Source organism: Caretta caretta, chromosome 10, assembly GCF_965140235.1.
Source record: "Caretta caretta isolate rCarCar2 chromosome 10, rCarCar1.hap1, whole genome shotgun sequence".
In the NCBI taxonomy this organism is placed as follows: domain Eukaryota; kingdom Metazoa; phylum Chordata; order Testudines; family Cheloniidae; genus Caretta; species Caretta caretta.
This window is the reverse complement of record NC_134215.1, coordinates 55283591-55301404: the sequence shown is the minus strand read 5'-3', so window position 1 is coordinate 55301404 and position 17814 is coordinate 55283591. Positions and strand designations below refer to the sequence as shown.

Sequence of the window (17814 nt, the reverse complement as noted above, 5' to 3'; positions counted from 1 at the left end):
GCGTTGGCGCTAATGAAAATTAATGTTACCAACTCTTGTGATTTTATTGTGAGTTTTGCATTAATGGTTTTTCCTTAAAGGCCCAGCCCCTGGAGTCAGGAATTATGTGTCTCTATGTGAGAGAAGCAGCTGAGACAAAGAAAGAAAGATTAAAGAAGCCCAGAGAAGCAAGAGAAGCCCCAGTAGTATGACCCTCAGAAAAAAATGAGAGAGAGCTTTTGGGTAAAGTGCTGTCAGAAAGAGCCTGGGAACTGTGACCAAATAACCTTCTGTTGTTTGAGTCCTATTGTGTTCATGGAAACCAGATTTTATAATTTATTTTAGATAAACAAGATTGTATCAAAAAGATACCATACCTGACTCCACCACCCATTTCTTCTCCTCGCTGAAACAACCTTCAAGACTCCCAAAACTGGGTAACTGCTTTAATCAAATAGGGATCTGTCTCCCCTCTCCCTCTATGAGAGTGTGGAAGGCTCTGAGTGGAGTTGAAGGAGTGTATGTGGAAAGTACACACCATATACGAACATTCAGTGCACTGTAAAGCTCAGCCTCACGATTGAGGGGGAGTGGGAGCTCCCTTCATCCCAACGCCCAGGGGAGGTTTTAAGAGGTGGACTGTGACAATAGCTGGGATGAGACCAATAAGATCCATTACTATGTGGATCTATCAAAACTCTGCAGAATGGGAAGAACCACACAGGAGACAAGGTTACTGTAACCCCAGAGAATAACAGTTGAGTGGCTTTGCAAATTGCAGCCTGGGAGGTAGGTGGATTCCTCCCTTCCCACAACACTTCCCCAACTGCTGCAGAAGCTCCTGGCCTAGTGCATAGTTTGACCTTCAGTAATAATCTTGAAGGAAATTATCATGTAATGTGTTAGCATGGATTAATGTTTTTCTTTCTAATACATCAGTTCTGTGAATATGTGCCTGGGTGAATTTTGAGTTTAGTGATGCAAAATACCATCAGGCATTTTGTTCTCAATGTCTGCTGAAAATGTATGTTAAAAAAATAGTTGAATCTAGGTCACAGAGACAAAACTGCATAGTAAAATAACTGTACAGTTACTATATTTAGCAAATGTGTTCAGTGCTAATAACCATCCAAATCTAGGGTAGTATTAAAGTCACGCAAGGGGAGAAAACAACAATTATACAACATACCGTTTTAGGGTCTGCTGTTGTAAATCTTTATTCTCACAAGTACTCCCACTTAAATTAATGGGATTATTCATTCGAGCAAACAATTGAGGATCAGAATATATTTTTATATAGTGTCTTCCAAACAAGGTGTATCCCTAAAGCACTTTGCAAAATCCTGCAATTTGTCTCAATCCTGCAATTCCCTTTTTATGGCAAACCCTTGGGTCTGTGCAAATGCTCACTGGATCTACCTATGTGCAGGCAGTATACAGTGTAAAATCCAGGGAATGTTGGTAGAAAGATATTATATGGTAAATAAAAATATTCCATTCAAGAAGTGTAGACTGAGAGGGGGGAAATATTTTGTTTAAAAGAAGGTTTAAAAAGAGGTAAAGATTCAATGACAGAGAGGTATACTTGGACAACTGCTCCAGAAGGTAGGAGCTGCAGAGGAGAAGGCTCTTACACAACTAGTGGTGAGACTATGGGAAAGGACAGAGAGGAGGCGAGTTTTACTTTAGTGCAGGGAGCAGGCAAGGAAATAAACAAGGTATAGTATTAAAATTGTTATAATAGTAACAATGTCCCATACTTTATTTACTATATATTACATAAATATATACAAGTACATTAGTGCCATTACTCTAAAATCCACACTCAAGATTTCTGTCCCCACCGTGTACACTCAGCTTATTAAATGAAACTAGTAAAAAAATAAAAGGTCTGTCTGAATAGAATTAATAAAATTGTCAAAATAATTGGATAAAACCATATGGTTTTCTAGACTGCAAGCAAGTTATAATGCCTCTTCCAAAAGTAACTATAGCTGGCATATTGCTTACTGAGAATTTGTTAATTGCTAACAGACCTTGTGATTTGTCCTTTGGGAATATCTGAGATTGTCTTGCAGGTTCCTAGGGTGTGGGAGGAAAAGAGATCATTGTAGTCTTAGGAAGAACAATTATTTTCTACCTCCAAGTGAAGCAAAAAGGATTTCTGAATCTGTATATAGTGAGTGGGGGGTCAGGGGCTTGTGGAGGAATGGGGAGAGAATTCTATGCAAAGGTGGGTTTTGGGTGAAGAATTCTGGATAAGCATACTTGTATGTGGAAGTGGAGGAGTAGGATTCCTGGGGAGAAGAGTTTGGGGAGGGAGTTGGGGAATTTAAAGAGGGGGTAATTGAAAATACCAAAAGGGAGTGTCTGGGGGTAATTGTAAGCAGGGGGTTGCAATAATGGGAATGGGTATCTAATGGGTATCTATCGAAAGGAGGAAGATCAGAGATGAGTGACAGTGCAAGACATAGGGGAAGGGAGCTTGAAGGATTAGGGGATATAGTGGATGTATAAGAGACTGAGTTAATGCATGGGAGATAGAGGATGTGATTGAGAGAGCTGTCAAAACACTGCCAATCTTTCATCAAATCCTCCCACTCTAACTCTCTCTGCTGGGTGTCCAGTTTCACTCTCAAAAGCAAGTCATAGAATATCAGGGTTGGTAGGGACCACAGGAGGTCATCAAGTCCAACCCCCTGCTCAAAGCAGGAGGGATCCCCAATTTTTGGGCCAGATCCCTAAATGGGCCCCTCAAGGATTTAACTCTCAACGCTGGGTTTAGCAGGTCAATGCTCAAACCACCAAGCTATCCTTCCTCAAAGGGATAGTTATGAAGGGAGAGAGAGTAGACCAGAGAGGAAAGGAGGTGGCACAAAATGGTGGGTCTTGCTCACCTACAGACACAGGACTTATTTGGGCGCACAAGCTATCTTTGCCTATAGAGAAGAACCCGCTACCATTTTCAAAATTAAATGAGAAAAACCTTGTAGCCTCCATGCTAGGTTTTTAATAAAACCAATAGAGACTGCCCAATAACACCATGTCTCGAAGTCTGAACAGCCTCCTTTGGGGGCCTTTCTCGAACTCTCCCCTTCCATAGCATGGCCTCTACCGCTCCGACAGCATCACGCATGCCGGGAGCTTGGAGGTAGCCCCTGGGGGCGGGAGCTGGGCAGGCGTGACACTGGCAGCGCAGTGAAGGGCCTACGCAGCGCGGGGGGCAGAGCAGCCTCCTGGGGCGCGAGAAGGGCGTGTGGGCAGGAGCCGGGCCCGGCCGCGTAACCCATGTGGTGCAGGGGGCAGTGCGATTTCCGTAGCACCCAGAGCCTCTCCTCTGTGATACATTTGAAAGCTGTTTTGGAAGCTACTCCCGTGGGGGCAGGAATTTGCTGGCGTGAACGAGTCCCCGGCCTTGCAATCCCTTCCCCTTCCGGGAGGGTGTCCCTCCCTGCGGCACACGCGGCCGCCCGGCCGGGGACGAAGGAGAATCCCGAGGCGGAACCCTTGCGAGGCGGAACCTTTCTGCCAGTGCCCGCGTTGGGGTCCGGAGCGGGTCGGCGGACTTGTTCGCCGGAGCTCCGGTGTGCCTGAGGCCCCGCCTCCCGACCTCTTCCCATGTGGGTCTGAGACTCCGAGTAGAGGCTGAAGATGGCGGCGCCCAGGCAGCGGCTGGAGACGTGTCTGAAGCTGCTAGGTGCTGCCGCGGCGCAGCCGGAGCGCTTCCTCAGGTGAAGCTCCCTACGGCGCTCCCCCTTCAGGAAGCCCCAGCTCGGGGGCAGGCCGCCGCCGCGACTCCCCTGGCTCGCTCATCCCCTGGCCTGGCCTGGGCTGGGCTGCGCTGTGGGCGCTCCTTCTGATAACCCGTCCTGCTCCCTCCCCTCATCCCAGCGGAGAGCTTCAGACCCCGGGCACACCCCCTGCTTTGCCCCCTCTGTGCCTTCCCTGGGTAACGACGTACTGCAGCCCCATTGCCAGCCCCACTCGTGGGGAGGGTGGGGGATGGTCCTAGCTCCCTGGGGTTTTTGCCAGGCGAGCACCAGGCCTCCTGTTCTGCTATTTGGAGTGACCCAGTTATTTTCTTGATGATTATAATTTTATTGTATTTCTAAAGCACTTTGGGGCCATAGTCATGGATCAGGACCCTATTGTGCTCGGTGCTGTACAAATACCTTCATTAAAAAAAATAAAAGCAAGTCTCTACCACTCATGGTTGAAGGGGAAATCTTGCAAATATGATCTAAATATAATGTAAAAGTTTGGAAACAAGAAAGACTTTTTAAAATCTCATTATTAAGACAATTTCATGATTTTGAGGACTTGATTTGTAATTTTTGAAGACTCAGGACTGGCAGTTCTTTGTTAATTAGCCCACCCAACCTTGTTTTCTGTGTTAGAGAGAACGTGTCTATAAGTTTCACTTGCATGATTAAAACGAACAGTTTTATTTCTATAATTAAACAAACTTTAAATGGGCCTAAATCTGTTTTTTGTCATTTAAGGAAAGATTTAATTTAGGTATATGTTAAAGCTCAGATAATTCTGTGGTCTTCTGTTGATGTGATGATTGAATTAAGCTTAAAAAAGGGACTTTAAATCTCAGTGAAACACAGAGAAAAATCCTTTTTAGCAACAGGGAGATATTTTAAAAACTACTTATACAAGGATTTCCTCATTTACATGTGAGTAAGACTTGGGGCATGTCTGAATTCTACACAGCAACTGCAACTTAGGCCCTGATTCCACAATTGGATGGCACTCTGCATGGATCTGGTTGCAGGATTGGGGACCTTAGGTTTTATCCTGTGAGAATTTCCATTATGATCCCTTTGGGTTTTTTATGTGCTATTTTGAATAGATTACCAAGAATATATTTAGAATTTGAAGAAAATTTACAAACAAATATATTTGGAGAAAAAGATGACAAACTAGTTAATCCCTAAGCAAATTTTTGGTAGGGGAAACTATAGTATAGTTAAGGCAATATCCCCCTTGCTCAGATGCTAGGTGGAGGTGTGAAGGCACCGCCCGCGCAGCTCCCATTGGCCACAGTTCCTGACCAATGGGAGTTACAAAGCCAGTGCGCTGGGTGGAGGCAGTGTGAAGAACTGCCTGGCCATGCCTCTGCCTAGCACAGAGGGGGAAACTTTTTGGCTCAAGGGCCACATTGGGGTTGCGAAACTGTATGGAGGGCTGGGTAGGGAAGGCTGTGCCTCCCCAAACAGTCTGGCCCCCGCCCTGTATCCGCCCCCTGACTGCCCCCTTCAGAACCACTGACCCACCCAACCCTCCACCTCCTTGTTCCCTAACCGCCCCCTCCCAGGACCCCCCCTCACCCCTCAGGACCCCACTCTCTATCCAGTGCTCCCTGTCCCCTGACGGCCCCAACCCCTGTCCACACTCCCTGTCCCCTGACAGGCCTCCTCCTCCCCCCCCCCCCCCCCCCAGGACTGCCAAGCCTATCCAACCCCCCTGTCCCTGACCACCCCCCGAACCTCCGCCCCATCCAACCGCTCCCTGTCCCCTGATCACCCCCTGGGACCCCCTGCTCCTTATCCAACCCCCTCCTCCCCACCCCCTTACCATGCTGCTCAGAGCAGCAGGACTAGTAGATGCGACGCTGTGCTGCATGGCAGGAGCCATCCATGTTGCCAAGAGTGCTGGCGGTGCGGCAAGCTGAGGCTGTGGGGGAAGGGGGACAGCAGGGGAGGAGCCGGGGGCTAGCCTCCCTGGCTGGGAGCTCAGGGGCAGGGTGGTCCCACGAGCCTTAGTTTGCCCACCTCTGGCCTAGCAGCTGAGCGAGGGGGATGTTGCCACTTCTGGGGAGCCCCCCAGATAAGTGTTGCCCAGTGCCTGCCTCGCCCGTCCCATGCCCTAAACCCCTCCCACACTCAAACCGATACTGCTGAGGGCGAGGGGCGGTGGCCCAAGATTGCCCCAGCAGCGGCCGGTGCAACTGGCGCAGTGGCTGCTTTAGCTGCCTCTGAGCCAGGTGCACTAGTCAATGCAGAAGTCACGGAAAGTCACCGAATCCATGACAAACCTGCAGCCTTAACTATGGTCCGTTTTATTTCAGTATCTCTAGGTATGTGTTACATGTTTTAAAGCTTGACCTTAACTATATACTTTAATTTCAAGGAATTTTACTAATAGGACTGCAAATGCCCTGTAATAAACAAAGTAAAGCCTGCAATTGTTGAAGGGCAACCAGGCGTTTGCTGCAAAAACACTGAACAGATGTAAAGGGAGCATCAGAGGAACCATTTGGTAAACCCAATAACTAAACTCCACAAGTATCTGAAAAAGAAACAATCTTAAGACTATACAAGGTTTCCTTTGTAAAAATGCATTTGTCATAACTCAGATCGCTTTCTAATTGACTTTTGAATTTTAACATTTTTTCAGTTTGCTATCGTTATGTGCAGTGATGTTTTTAATTTTGTTTTTATCAGTGTACAAGATGGACTGGCTGCAGACTTCAGTTCATTGACAAAGACTCTTTATGATTTGCATAAAGCACTAGGGACAAAACTAGTGCGTGGGAGTCCTTTAAAAGAACTGGTAATAGAAAACTTTGATGAAGAACAGATCTGGCAACAAATAGAGCTACAGAATAATGCAGTTCTAGACTACTTCAAGAAAGCTGTTGTTAGAGATGTTAAAGACAAAGATCTCTACCTTTTCCCAGCCCAAGAAGAGGATGACTTTGAGGCAGACACTAGCAGTGATAAGCAAATGGAACAAGAAGATAGCACGGAAGCAGAACCTGCCCGTATTGAAGATGAAAGTGTGGGTAAAGAAAAGCAAAGTAAATCCAAAGTAAGGAAAAGGCAGATATGTAGTGATGAGGATTCAGATGTTGACGAGCTAGAGCAACAGGTTCAAAAGTTGAAGAAGAGTACCTGGAAAAAATCAAGAGAAAAGTCCGTGGTGGATGATAAATTTTTCAGCTTGGCTGAGATGGAAGCCTTTTTGGAAGATGTAGAGAAAGAAGAAAGCATGAAGAAGGATGATGAGGAGGATGAGGAGGAGATTGATTATTTTGAAGATATTGTTTCTGATGAGGATGAAGAAGAATCTGAAAAAGATAAAATCAAGGTAAGGATATATGCATCCAGAATTAGAAACACTTTTGTCACAAGCCATTAGAATTTAAATTAGCTTAAAAAACTGACAGGAAATGGAAATTGTAGTTCAAATTGGAAACAAAATGCAGACTTTTAAAAAAAGTGTAATTAACCATTGGAACAATTTAACAAGGTTTTGGTGGGTTCTCATTACTTGAAATCTTAAGATCAAGATCAGATGCCAAAAGAGATACTGTAGTTCAATCACAAATTAATGGGCTGAAAGCAGGAATTACTAGATGAAATTCTATAGCCTGTATTATGCAGGAGATTGGACTAGATGACCATAATGGTCCCTTCTGGACTTAAAAATCTGTGGATCTATTAACATATATTATCATAAATATCTGGGATCAAATAAACAAGTCCCTACCCTGAAGTGTTTACAACCTACATTTGGATGGCTCTTCATGCCTGTGCAGCATCTTTCTGAAGTCACTGGGACTCTTCATGAGCATAGGAGTCTGCCCATGTGGATCAAATAGCAGAAGTAGGGCTCAACTTAAGACAAAACAGGTGAAGCTGATAAACTCTGATAGGTAGAGAGAGGAAAGGACAGGGTCCCATGGTAACTTGGGTGAGTAGTATGCATGTCATAAGGGTAAGGCTGTGAATAAACTTGAGCTGCTGTATTCTGGCTTGAAAATTACTTTCAGACTTTCTTAACTAACGTTGCTTGTGACAATTCTGTTCTTCAGTATCTTATTTGTGATGTAATAAGAGAGAAAAACAAGGTGCTTCTGGAATTAATAAACCAATGCATGTTGGAGCCATGTGTTATGCTGTCAGGGACTTATGAGTTATCCCACACAGCTCAACAAATATGTCAGTTGTTAAAATCCACTGCTTTTCCACTCCTTGGTCTCTGAGCAAATTAAAATAGAATTGACTATTAGTTGATGACATTTAAAATGTCTCACTTGGACTAAGGCCCCTGTCTACCAGACCAATGGTTAATGCTGAAATCCATTGAATTCCCATTGTAGATCTTACACTGTAGGTATATATAACATGGTCCTCGTGGTAACGGGAGATTCTTATTCACTTAGACTTGTCACTTTCACTGGGTAACCTCTTATTTTCTCTTCTCCCCAGCCCATTAAAAGTTCTAGAAATTTGAAATATAAAGATTTCTTTGACCCTATTGATGACAATGGTGACCTAGCTAATGATAGTGAAAATGATCAGAATGATGAAGGTGACACTGAAGAGGAGGAGGATGAAGAAGGCATTTTTGATGAGTATGTACACTTGAACGATTTGTAACTGTTCTATGGGATCTGCCAGTTATTTGAATTGTCACTGACGATGTGACACCATCTCTTAAACAGAAAATAAAATGGAAATTTAGGAATTTATTTGGCAGAGATAATACTATTATATTAAGGAAGGAGTAGCCTTTTAAAAGTTGTAGCAAGTATTTCATTATCTGTTAATGTACTTGTTTTTGTCTTTCTGTAATGTCAGTGTAACGTGTTCACTAATTAACTACTTTTTGACTGAGAAAAGAAGAGTCATTAGACTGTTCTATTGTTGCCCTGTGGGATTTGAGTAAATGACTTTAAATGAATTATGTATTGCTTCAACTGGGGAGGCATATCTCCACTAGACATGAAGCAGGTCACGCAAAAGCCTACTTTTAGGGTTATATTAGGTCTTAAGGAAAGTGCAGTAAAAGTTTTTGGGAATCTCTGAAAATGTATTATATTAGTTGCAATAGTAGGTGGGAAACATCATTATTAAAAAGGGGGAGTTTTTTTACCTGTGGCTTCTATAATATATTAAACAATAAATGTCACAAGCATGTACTATTTCCATTTATATAATGGCATTTTAATGTTTATAGGATTGAGGAAAATAATGAAATGGATGTAATGGAACAGAATGTGAAAACTAAAGAAGTCTCTAAAAAAGTTACTTTTAACTTACCAGAGGACAGTGAAAAAGAAGACGATACAGATATACCAGATGAGAAGAGAACTGATCCCATTGGAATAAAATCTTCTTTTGAGAAAAGGCAGGAAAAGGTAATTAAAATGTTCTAGTACCCCTTCATGAGCAATTGATTTGAAGTTTTCCACTAAAACTTGAGCCAAAGCCATGTATGTTAATAAGTTGATTGTATTTGTAAATATCGTTAAGTTGTCTGAAAGCGTCAGAAAATTTTTAGATGAAATGATCAAATAGTGGCGTATTTACAGAAAGATAAGGCAAAAGGTGTGTAAAGAATCTAGAAATACTGGAGTAATTATTCATATTCTTTACTCTAACTTGATTTCCCTTTGGTTGTTGCTAAACACGTGCATTTAACTTTTTAAAAAAATTTTTAACTTTCAGGAAATTTTATCTTTCAGATGCATGAAAAAATTAAATCTCTCGAAAAGCAGTTGTTGGAGGAAAAACCTTGGCAGCTTACAGGAGAAGTGACTGGACAAAAACGACCTGAAAACAGCCTTTTGGAGGAATCTTTGCTCTTTGACCATGCGGTCAGAATGGGTAAATACAGTTATGCTAAATTTCAGACATTATGCTAGGTTATTTGTTTGTTTTACTGATTAGAGTGGTGCACAACTGCTGTCTGTTTCCCCCCCCCGCATCCTCCCTCCACCATCCTTTTAAACTTGCCAAACATTGCCCAAACAATGACTAAACTTGAATATATATAAGGCCATATTTTCCCCCATAGAAATGTTATTGCCTCACCTGTTTGTTGAACTTTCAGATGTAAACTAAACTTTATCATATGAGAATGACCCATTGTTTGTGTCCACTTATTTATAGGGCAAACACAACTTGGTTATCCTTCTCAAACTTTCATACTATGCAATTTTTCCTGAGGAAATAAACCTACTAGCTTACCTAGTCAATGTTCATTCCAGGCCAACATGCCTCTCTAAAGTACTGTATATATTTTCTAGCATTTTTGTCAGTCTTTTTTGTTTTTATTTATAGAACAAGAGGTACCAGTTAAAATCAATGCAAAAATAATATCTCCAGAACTGTTAATCTCCTTTTCATTTAATGAATGATTTAGTTTCTAAATACTTTAAACTTGCTGGTTTTTTTGCCCTCTTAGCTCCTGTGATCACAGAGGAAACCACCTTTCAGCTTGAGGATATTATCAAACAGAGGATAAAAGATCAGGTTAATAAGATTTGACTTCCTCTTTGTTTTATTTGGAAACTTAAATATTTCAACAAAAACAAACCCTAAACACTGTCTGATACATTCAAATGTACTTGTATTGACTTGGAGTTTTGGGGGCACAGGAATGAATTCCAAGCATGAGTTTAAGGTCCTTAGTTTTTTAGATATCAGTTTGTCTCCTGAGCATTTCCAGAAGAAACGAAATATCTGAATATTGCTTTTGCTTAATGCTGATAGTGTATTCTTAATGATTCCATTCTGTATCCTTTTGGGTGCTATAACTAAGGCTGCATGTCTGTCATAGATTCCGTGACTTCTGCAGCGGCCAGAGCAGATCAGGCAGCTCTGGAGACAGCTGCACTGGCTGCTGCTGGAGCAGTCTCGGGCCACCGTGTGTGTGTGCAGCACCCCACCCCCACCCTGCAGCAGTTTGGATGGGGGCTCAGGGCAGGGGGTTGGGGTGCAGGGCGGTGCTTATCTTGGGGGGGGACTCCCAGGAAGCGGCCAGCACATTCCTGCACCTCCTAGCACCCCCCCCACACACACACCCCCCAGCACCAGCGGCGCCCTGGGGCCACCACTCGCAGAACACCCCCAGCTCAAGTTTTAATTTAATTAATTATATAGTAAAAGTCATGGACAGCTCATGGGCTATGAATTTTTGTTTACTACCTGTGACTTGTCCATGACTTTTTTTTTACTAAAAAATACTCGTGACTAAAACATAGTCATAGCTATAACGTATGTCAATTAGATAGATAATTAAAATTACCCTCACAGTTTACAGATTCAACTATAAAAGGACTACTTTGGAGTTGTGTACACGGAATTTATATAATGGATATGCAATTCTCTATTTAATAATCTCTACTCAGAATATTGACCAAGAATAATATTTTTCAGAATATATTAAACGTATCCTGTAGGTAAATAAATATAGTATAATAGAATTTTTTAATTTTAATTGCACAGAAATCATATTGCTATTTATAATTCATATAAAAGTACTTTCAAAATTTTATCCTTGGTTGTTAATTAGTGTACCATCTTCAGTTGTATCAATACAAAACAAGACTGGCAAGTAGGTGACGGTGTCTATGCTTCAATCTTGTTTGACAGGGTGTGAGCTTTTTTGGACTAAATACAATTCCTTTAAAAGATACTATCTTAATTATAGTGTGGTGTTAACACATTTAGTAATTGCCAAAGTTGTGGCAAAATAAAAGGTAGCTTCCATTGTATAAGAAAAATTGCCCTTTGCTGTTAGGTTCAATGCGATGTTGGAAAATCAAGTTAATGTGCTAGCTGAAACAACAAATGAGATGTCTGATAGAACATGATGTATAAAAATGATCTATTAAAGCTTATTTGATGCAATTGCATCTTAACTATTTTATGGTTTTGTCTTAGGCTTGGGATGATGTAATACGTAAAGAAAAACCAAAAGAAGATGCCTTTGAATACAAGAAGCGTATAACTCTGGATCATGAAAAGAGCAAATTGAGTCTTGCTGAAATCTATGAGCAGGAGTATTTGACACTCAACCAAGTAAGTTATGATAATGGACACAGACACAGTGTCTGTCTGTCTGTCTCTCTCTCTCTCTCTCTCTGAATCTATGAGCAGGAGTATTTGACACTCTACCAAGTAAGTTATGATAATGGAGACACACACACACTGCCATTGCTGTTGGTTGGAAAAATCCAATAGTGACTGCTTGAAAGTTATATTTTTTATTTTTAAACACTGAACTGCCATGAGTATTGGGAAATCCTGATATGTTCAATCAGTACAATCAGGGCAGCTGAACTGATACCAAAAATTCAACATATACTGTTAAATTTGCACAAATATTGACGAGACTGACTCATTGTCTTAAAATGTGGCATAAAAATTATAGAAAGAAGTAACATTCTGGAACAGTGATTGCTTTAAAAAATGTCCATCGGGAGATTAATGTTGGACCATCTTTTGCGTAAATCATATTTGATACAATTGTTCTCCTATTTTGCTTAAGCCACTCCAGTTTGTACCATCAGAATAATTATTTTGCTGAACCCTTTGAGTTCACAGATAATGCAAATCCTTTAAATCAAAAATATTAAGAGTTCGTTAAATCTTAGACTTGATCTTATAAGGCCTTTGTTTTAATCTTCTTTACTACATCTAATGGGAGTGTGAAGCAACACAGAAATTCACATGTGAATTTGGTTTAAATTGAATGAATAGGAGCCTAAGCTTCCCTAGTGTCCCCTTCTCTAGCCAACTTCACATGATATTTGAGCTGCACAACCACTTACCAATGTAAAACATCATCCCAGAATTTAATCCACTGAGACTGTGGGCTCCTCAGAGACTCAGAACGCTCCTCAGAGGTGTTTTTTCCAAACGCACAAGTAAGAGTTAGGTACCTACCTCCCCTTGATTTTCAGTGAAAGTTGGGTGCCTGACTCTCACTTCTCTTTGGAAATCTTCCCCTCAGCTGTTCACATATTGAAGATCATTTGAAGCCTCTGTGGCTCAGTGTACCCATCTATAGTACAAATCTGTGGATATCCACTTTATATCCATGGCCCATGTTTGGGGATCAGATGCAGATACAAATTTTGTATCCGTGCAGGGCTTTACCCATCTGTAAAATGGATATAAACTGTGTATTGCAGCTTTAATGTAAAGTGCTCCAATATCTTTATATGCAAGTTTCTCTATAACTGATTTTGCTATTAACATATTATTTTTATTAACAGCAAAAAACTGAAGAGGAAGAAAATCCTGAACACATAGAAATTCAGAAAATGATGGACTCGCTCTTCCTAAAATTGGATGCTCTTTCCAACTTCCACTTCACACCTAAACCAGTGAGTCCATTAGTTTTCACACTTCATACAATAAAATATGTTTGGGAAATAGGCAGTAAAGTGAGGGATACTTTCAATGCAATTGCTTGTTGAGTATTTCAGAAACATATTATAATCAGCCTTAATATAAATGGAAATGTATTTAATGTGACTTAATTCAGTTAGTAATATATTGCTGTGACATGATATTCATGTACATAAATGACATTTCCTTCTTTCTAGCCTGTGCCAGAGGTTAAAATCATCTCAAATCTTCCAGCTATAATTATGGAGGAAGTAGCACCAGTTAGTGTTAGTGATGCAGCTCTCCTGGCTCCAGAGGAGGTTAAGGTAAGAAATTTAATCAAGAGCTACAGACAGGGTTCCTTTTGTGTCTGCACACTGAGGGTATCCTGCACCCTCAGAACAGAGAACTCATTTTCTGTGACATTCTTCTCTTGGAACCCCCTTCATAGAGATTTAAGGATTTCCAGCACAGTGAAGTCAAAGGAGCTAGCTTGGCTTAACTAGATTTGACTGCTTTCCTCACCACCTGCTGAGCTTCCTTTTCTGCACAGGTTATTCTGTTTTTGAAAACTATCCTACTATGTAGACTGTTTGACTGCCTAATACTCTTTTTATAGTTAAGAAATGTATTGTTTAATCTGTATTACTCTGTCTTTAGCTTTAGACAGTTACTCATCTGTCTTTGTTTTCCCATATGTGTGTGTATGTGTGTGTGTATATATATATATATATATATATATATATATATATATATATAACAACTCAGGCACATTCTCAGCCGCAGGAAGCTGGGTACAGGAGAGAGGAAATAAACACACAGACTGCTTTGCGTGGGAGATGAATAGTGCTACTTCTGCTGGCTAGTCAATGAGATGTATAGCAATGGTAGCCATTCTGTTTGTACTCGTCACTAGCCTAGGTGGCATAATTTTGGATCCAAAAGTGCTGTTATGTCTCTCTAGGAAAAGAGTAAAGCTGGAGATGTGAAAACAGATGCAGAAAAGACTGCCACAGACAAAAAACGAGAACGAAGAAAGAAGAAGCTTCACAGACGTATGAAGCTAAGGGAGAAGAAGCAGCGTCAAAAACTCCTGGAAAAAACAAAACTAGAACAAGGTGCACAACTCAGCAAACAAGCTGTGGCGGCAAAATTAAAAAAGCTCACCAAAGAAGGCAAAACAACTTTGCTCAAGGTAAGACTGTCTTACATAGTCTAGTAGTAAATTTCAAATGTCTATGTAGTAATTTAATTGGAAAGTGCAATTGACAAATGTTTTAGATGTGTTTTTTTTATTTTTTTTGGAAATGTAACTCTCAGTGCTGGGCTGCACACCAGCTGCTTTGTCCCATCCTGTTCCCTGCCCCCACCTCTGGTATAAAGCAACCCTGCATCCAAATAGCATGCACTGTCACAGGAGCTCCTATGCCATCATCTTTCCTCTGCAACCAGCTCCTGGGTTGTGGTTGGGGTCATTCCTGCACCCTGGTAAACTCCAGCTTCTGTATTGATTCCTTAGGATGTTAAGGCTATTTTAACCTGTGCCAGGGACTAGCCCTGTCCAAATCAACTACTAGTATTGGTAGAAGGCAATGGATGCCTTTTTATTCATACCTGGGCTGAGCACTTCTTTGACAGAGAATGTGGCCCAACGTATCAATATTTAATTTCAAAACCAAGAGAAGTCTGACCAGTTATGTTTGTTGATATTTGCAGTGTTTGTGTTATATTTGTGTTATCTGTTCTATAGATTTTTTTGTTTTTTACCTTAAATATGGTGATTTTTAAATGATAGCATCTGTGTAAATATTCCTTTCTTCTGCAATTACTATATTCACATGAGGATATCATAATAATTAAAGGCATCTTGCCCATTCCTTTAGTATGTGCAAATAACTTAATCTGTGGATCCAGCAAAGAAAATATGAACCGTAAAACAGTTATTTTGGAATTAATCTTTAAAGTATACGTGACCCGCATTCTTTATATTCTGTGCTGCTTTATTTCAAAGTTCACAACCTGAGCTGCAGTCTTGGAAAAAAATTGCACAAGTGCTTATTTTTATGCATATGAGTAGTCCCATCAAACTCAATGGAATTACTTGCATGCTTAAGTATTTGGATGATCAGGACCCTAGCTAGTTCCTCCTGAGCTTTAGAGAGATAATTCAGAATACTACTTTTATGTTGTTTTTTGTTTGAATTTAAATGTTACAAGAACAAATACTTGTATGGGACTTCTGTAATACCAAATATTGATCTTGTAACTTGAATGGAGCAAAATATTAAATCTATATAGTTCCTGAGGGGTTTACCATGTAAAAGAGACCATTAATTCCTAATCTTAGAGGTTTTTAAAACAGTGAAAAGAATATGGAAAGTAGTTATCCTTAATACATCTAAAACATTTGTACTTTTGCACTTTATTTTTGTAAAAGCAATATATCTGTATTTCTCTAGAGGGGACTGATAATATCCAAGGATTCACTCCTGGATTTGCATATATACCTCTCAACATTAATAGGTGTTAAGCATGTGCATGAAGAGGGAACACATCCCTTAACTTTTGAAATTACGGTATGACAAAAACCCAGGATGGCATAACAGCTGTCTGCAAATCAGTTATCAATTAGATTATAAGTATGGTATATTTAAAATAAAAAAGGTTGTTTAACTTGTAATTGTGTAGTTACATCAGTCCAGTCTGTTGGAACATTTGCTAGCTTGTTCTGTATTATAATAAACACTTTGTCTATTGACAGGATGAAGGTAAAGACAGGGCTTTGAAATCATCTCGAGCATTCTTTTCTCAATTACAAGATCAAGTAAAAATGCAAATCAAAGGTGCAAAGAAAATACAGAAGACACAGCAAGAAATTTCTGCTCAAAAACTTAAATTATAATACATTTTATACATGCTATACCTTGTATATATTAAAGTAAATGTTTCTAATTTGTTAACATCGCACTTCGAATAATAGATTTTTATTTTATATAATGCTAGAAAATCTTCCGTAAGTTGAAGTTCAGTTGAGTGTCCTGCTGCAAGTGATGAAAATGTGCTAGACCTTTTATGCTCTTTCTTTCAGCCTTCTACTTACTTTTTTTCTGCTGGGAATTCAGTCTCCTTCGTCTTCCTCTAAAAGAAAAGCCTCAAATAATAGGCAGTTAATTAATCACAACGTATCTGTGAAAATTCAGTATTTTTATATACAGTAGAACCTCAGAGTTACAAACGCTTCAGGAATGGAGGTTGTTTGTAACTATGAACAAAAGGTTATGGTTCTTTCAAAAGTTTACAACTGAATATTGACTTAATACAGCTTTGAAACTTTACTATGCAGAAGAAAATTGCTGCTTTTAATCGCCTTAAATGAAACAAGCACAGAAACAGTTTCTTTACCTTGTCAAATTTTTTTTTTTAACTTTCCTTTTTTTAGTAGTTTACATTAACACAGTACTATACTGTGTTTACTTTTTTTGGGCAGGGGGGAGGATCTGTGCTGCTACCTAATTGCATACTTATGGTTCCAAATGAGGTGTGGGGTTGACTGGCCAGTTTGTAACTCTGGTGTTCGTTACTCTGAGGTTCTAGTGTATTTGTCTCCAAATTATTCCCTTCTTACCTCTCCCCATGTACGCAGAAAAGAGTGGGGAAAGGGAGATTTAATAATTGCCTAAATCCAATGTTTTAGTGTATCTGAGAACCTTAGTAGTGGATGGATTTTACTATTCAGCACTTGTCTGTTGTAGCCCCGTCTAAAGATGCTCTTCAGGAAATAAAGGATGAATAGTAACTTACTGAACCATTTAAAAAAGGAGGCCTTGTGGCACCTTCGAGACTAACCAATTTATTTGAGCATAAGCTTTCGTGAGCTACAGCTCACTTCATTGGATCATGCGATGAAGTGAGCTGTAGCTCACGAAAGCTTATGCTCAAATAAATTGGTTAGTCTCGAAGGTGCCACAAGGCCTCCTTTTCTTTGTGTGGATACAGACTATCACGAGTGCTACTCTGAAAAACGAACCATTTAAGTGTCCCTATACTTGATGTCTTAGGTTATTTCTGCCCCATCAAATTTAACCTTTTAGCTGCAGTCACAGTTCTTATAACCTTAGCTTCTGAAGTGTTACAGTATTTAATTTGCTGGTATTCAGAAGAAAGATGATCAAAACTTAGTTCTAGATCAGTGTATGTGTATGTGTGACTCAAAATCATATCACTTGATCTTAAAGCATGAATTCATGAGGCACTCTCAAAGGAAAGGCCCAAAAGTACCTCTTGCTGCCTTGTACTTATTACATAAAATCAGATGTAGGGCTGGAAGGGACCTTGAGAGGGGCCTCCCTGTGCTGAGGGAGGCCCAAGTAAACCTAGACCAGAGGTTCTCAAACTGTGGACCAGAGCTCCATTCAGGTGGTCTGCGGATAGTTCCTTCAAAGGTGCGCGCCTGGGTGGGCGCATGAGAGAATGAAGGGCCACCCACCTAATTAGTGGAGCTGCACAGGCATGGCTCCACTAATTAGGTTCCTGGACCCTGGAGAAGACGCACATGTAAGCTGAGGTGGCTTTGGGGGAATGAGGGGGTAGGTGGGAGGAGGCAGTGGGGTGAGAAGAGGGGGTGGGGCAAATTTGGGATGTGCGGGGCTGCAGTGGCCAGAGAATGAGGCAACTTTCCCCAGCACCAAGGCTGTGGCTG

At 40.7% G+C, this 17814-nt stretch overlaps 1 protein-coding gene across 1 annotated transcript; it reads left to right on the top strand.

Annotated features, from left to right (window-relative positions):
• The first annotated feature begins 3510 nt into the window (after positions 1-3510).
• MPHOSPH10 (M-phase phosphoprotein 10) lies at positions 3511-16082 on the top strand. Its single transcript, XM_048868179.2, has 11 exons — positions 3511-3710; positions 6432-7077; positions 8202-8347; positions 8953-9133; positions 9461-9602; positions 10183-10250; positions 11664-11801; positions 13001-13111; positions 13334-13441; positions 14080-14310; positions 15877-16082. The coding sequence occupies exons 1-11, from the start codon at positions 3631-3633 to the stop codon at positions 16015-16017; spliced, it is 1992 nt and encodes a 663-aa protein (XP_048724136.2). The 5' UTR covers positions 3511-3630; the 3' UTR covers positions 16018-16082.
• The last annotated feature ends 1732 nt before the right edge of the window (positions 16083-17814 follow it).

What these genes read in the sequence shown, in the direction of transcription:
- MPHOSPH10 (XM_048868179.2), top strand. Translation starts at nt 3,631, where the DNA reads ATGGCGGCGCCCAGGCAGCGGCTGGAGACGTGTCTGAAGCTGCTAGGT. An exon ending in GAAGAAGGCATTTTTGATGA is followed by an intron (nt 8,348 to 8,952) that starts GTATGTACACTT and finishes TAATGTTTATAG; the next exon opens with GATTGAGGAAAATAATGAAA. An exon ending in TTGAGAAAAGGCAGGAAAAG is followed by an intron (nt 9,134 to 9,460) that starts GTAATTAAAATG and finishes TTTATCTTTCAG; the next exon opens with ATGCATGAAAAAATTAAATC.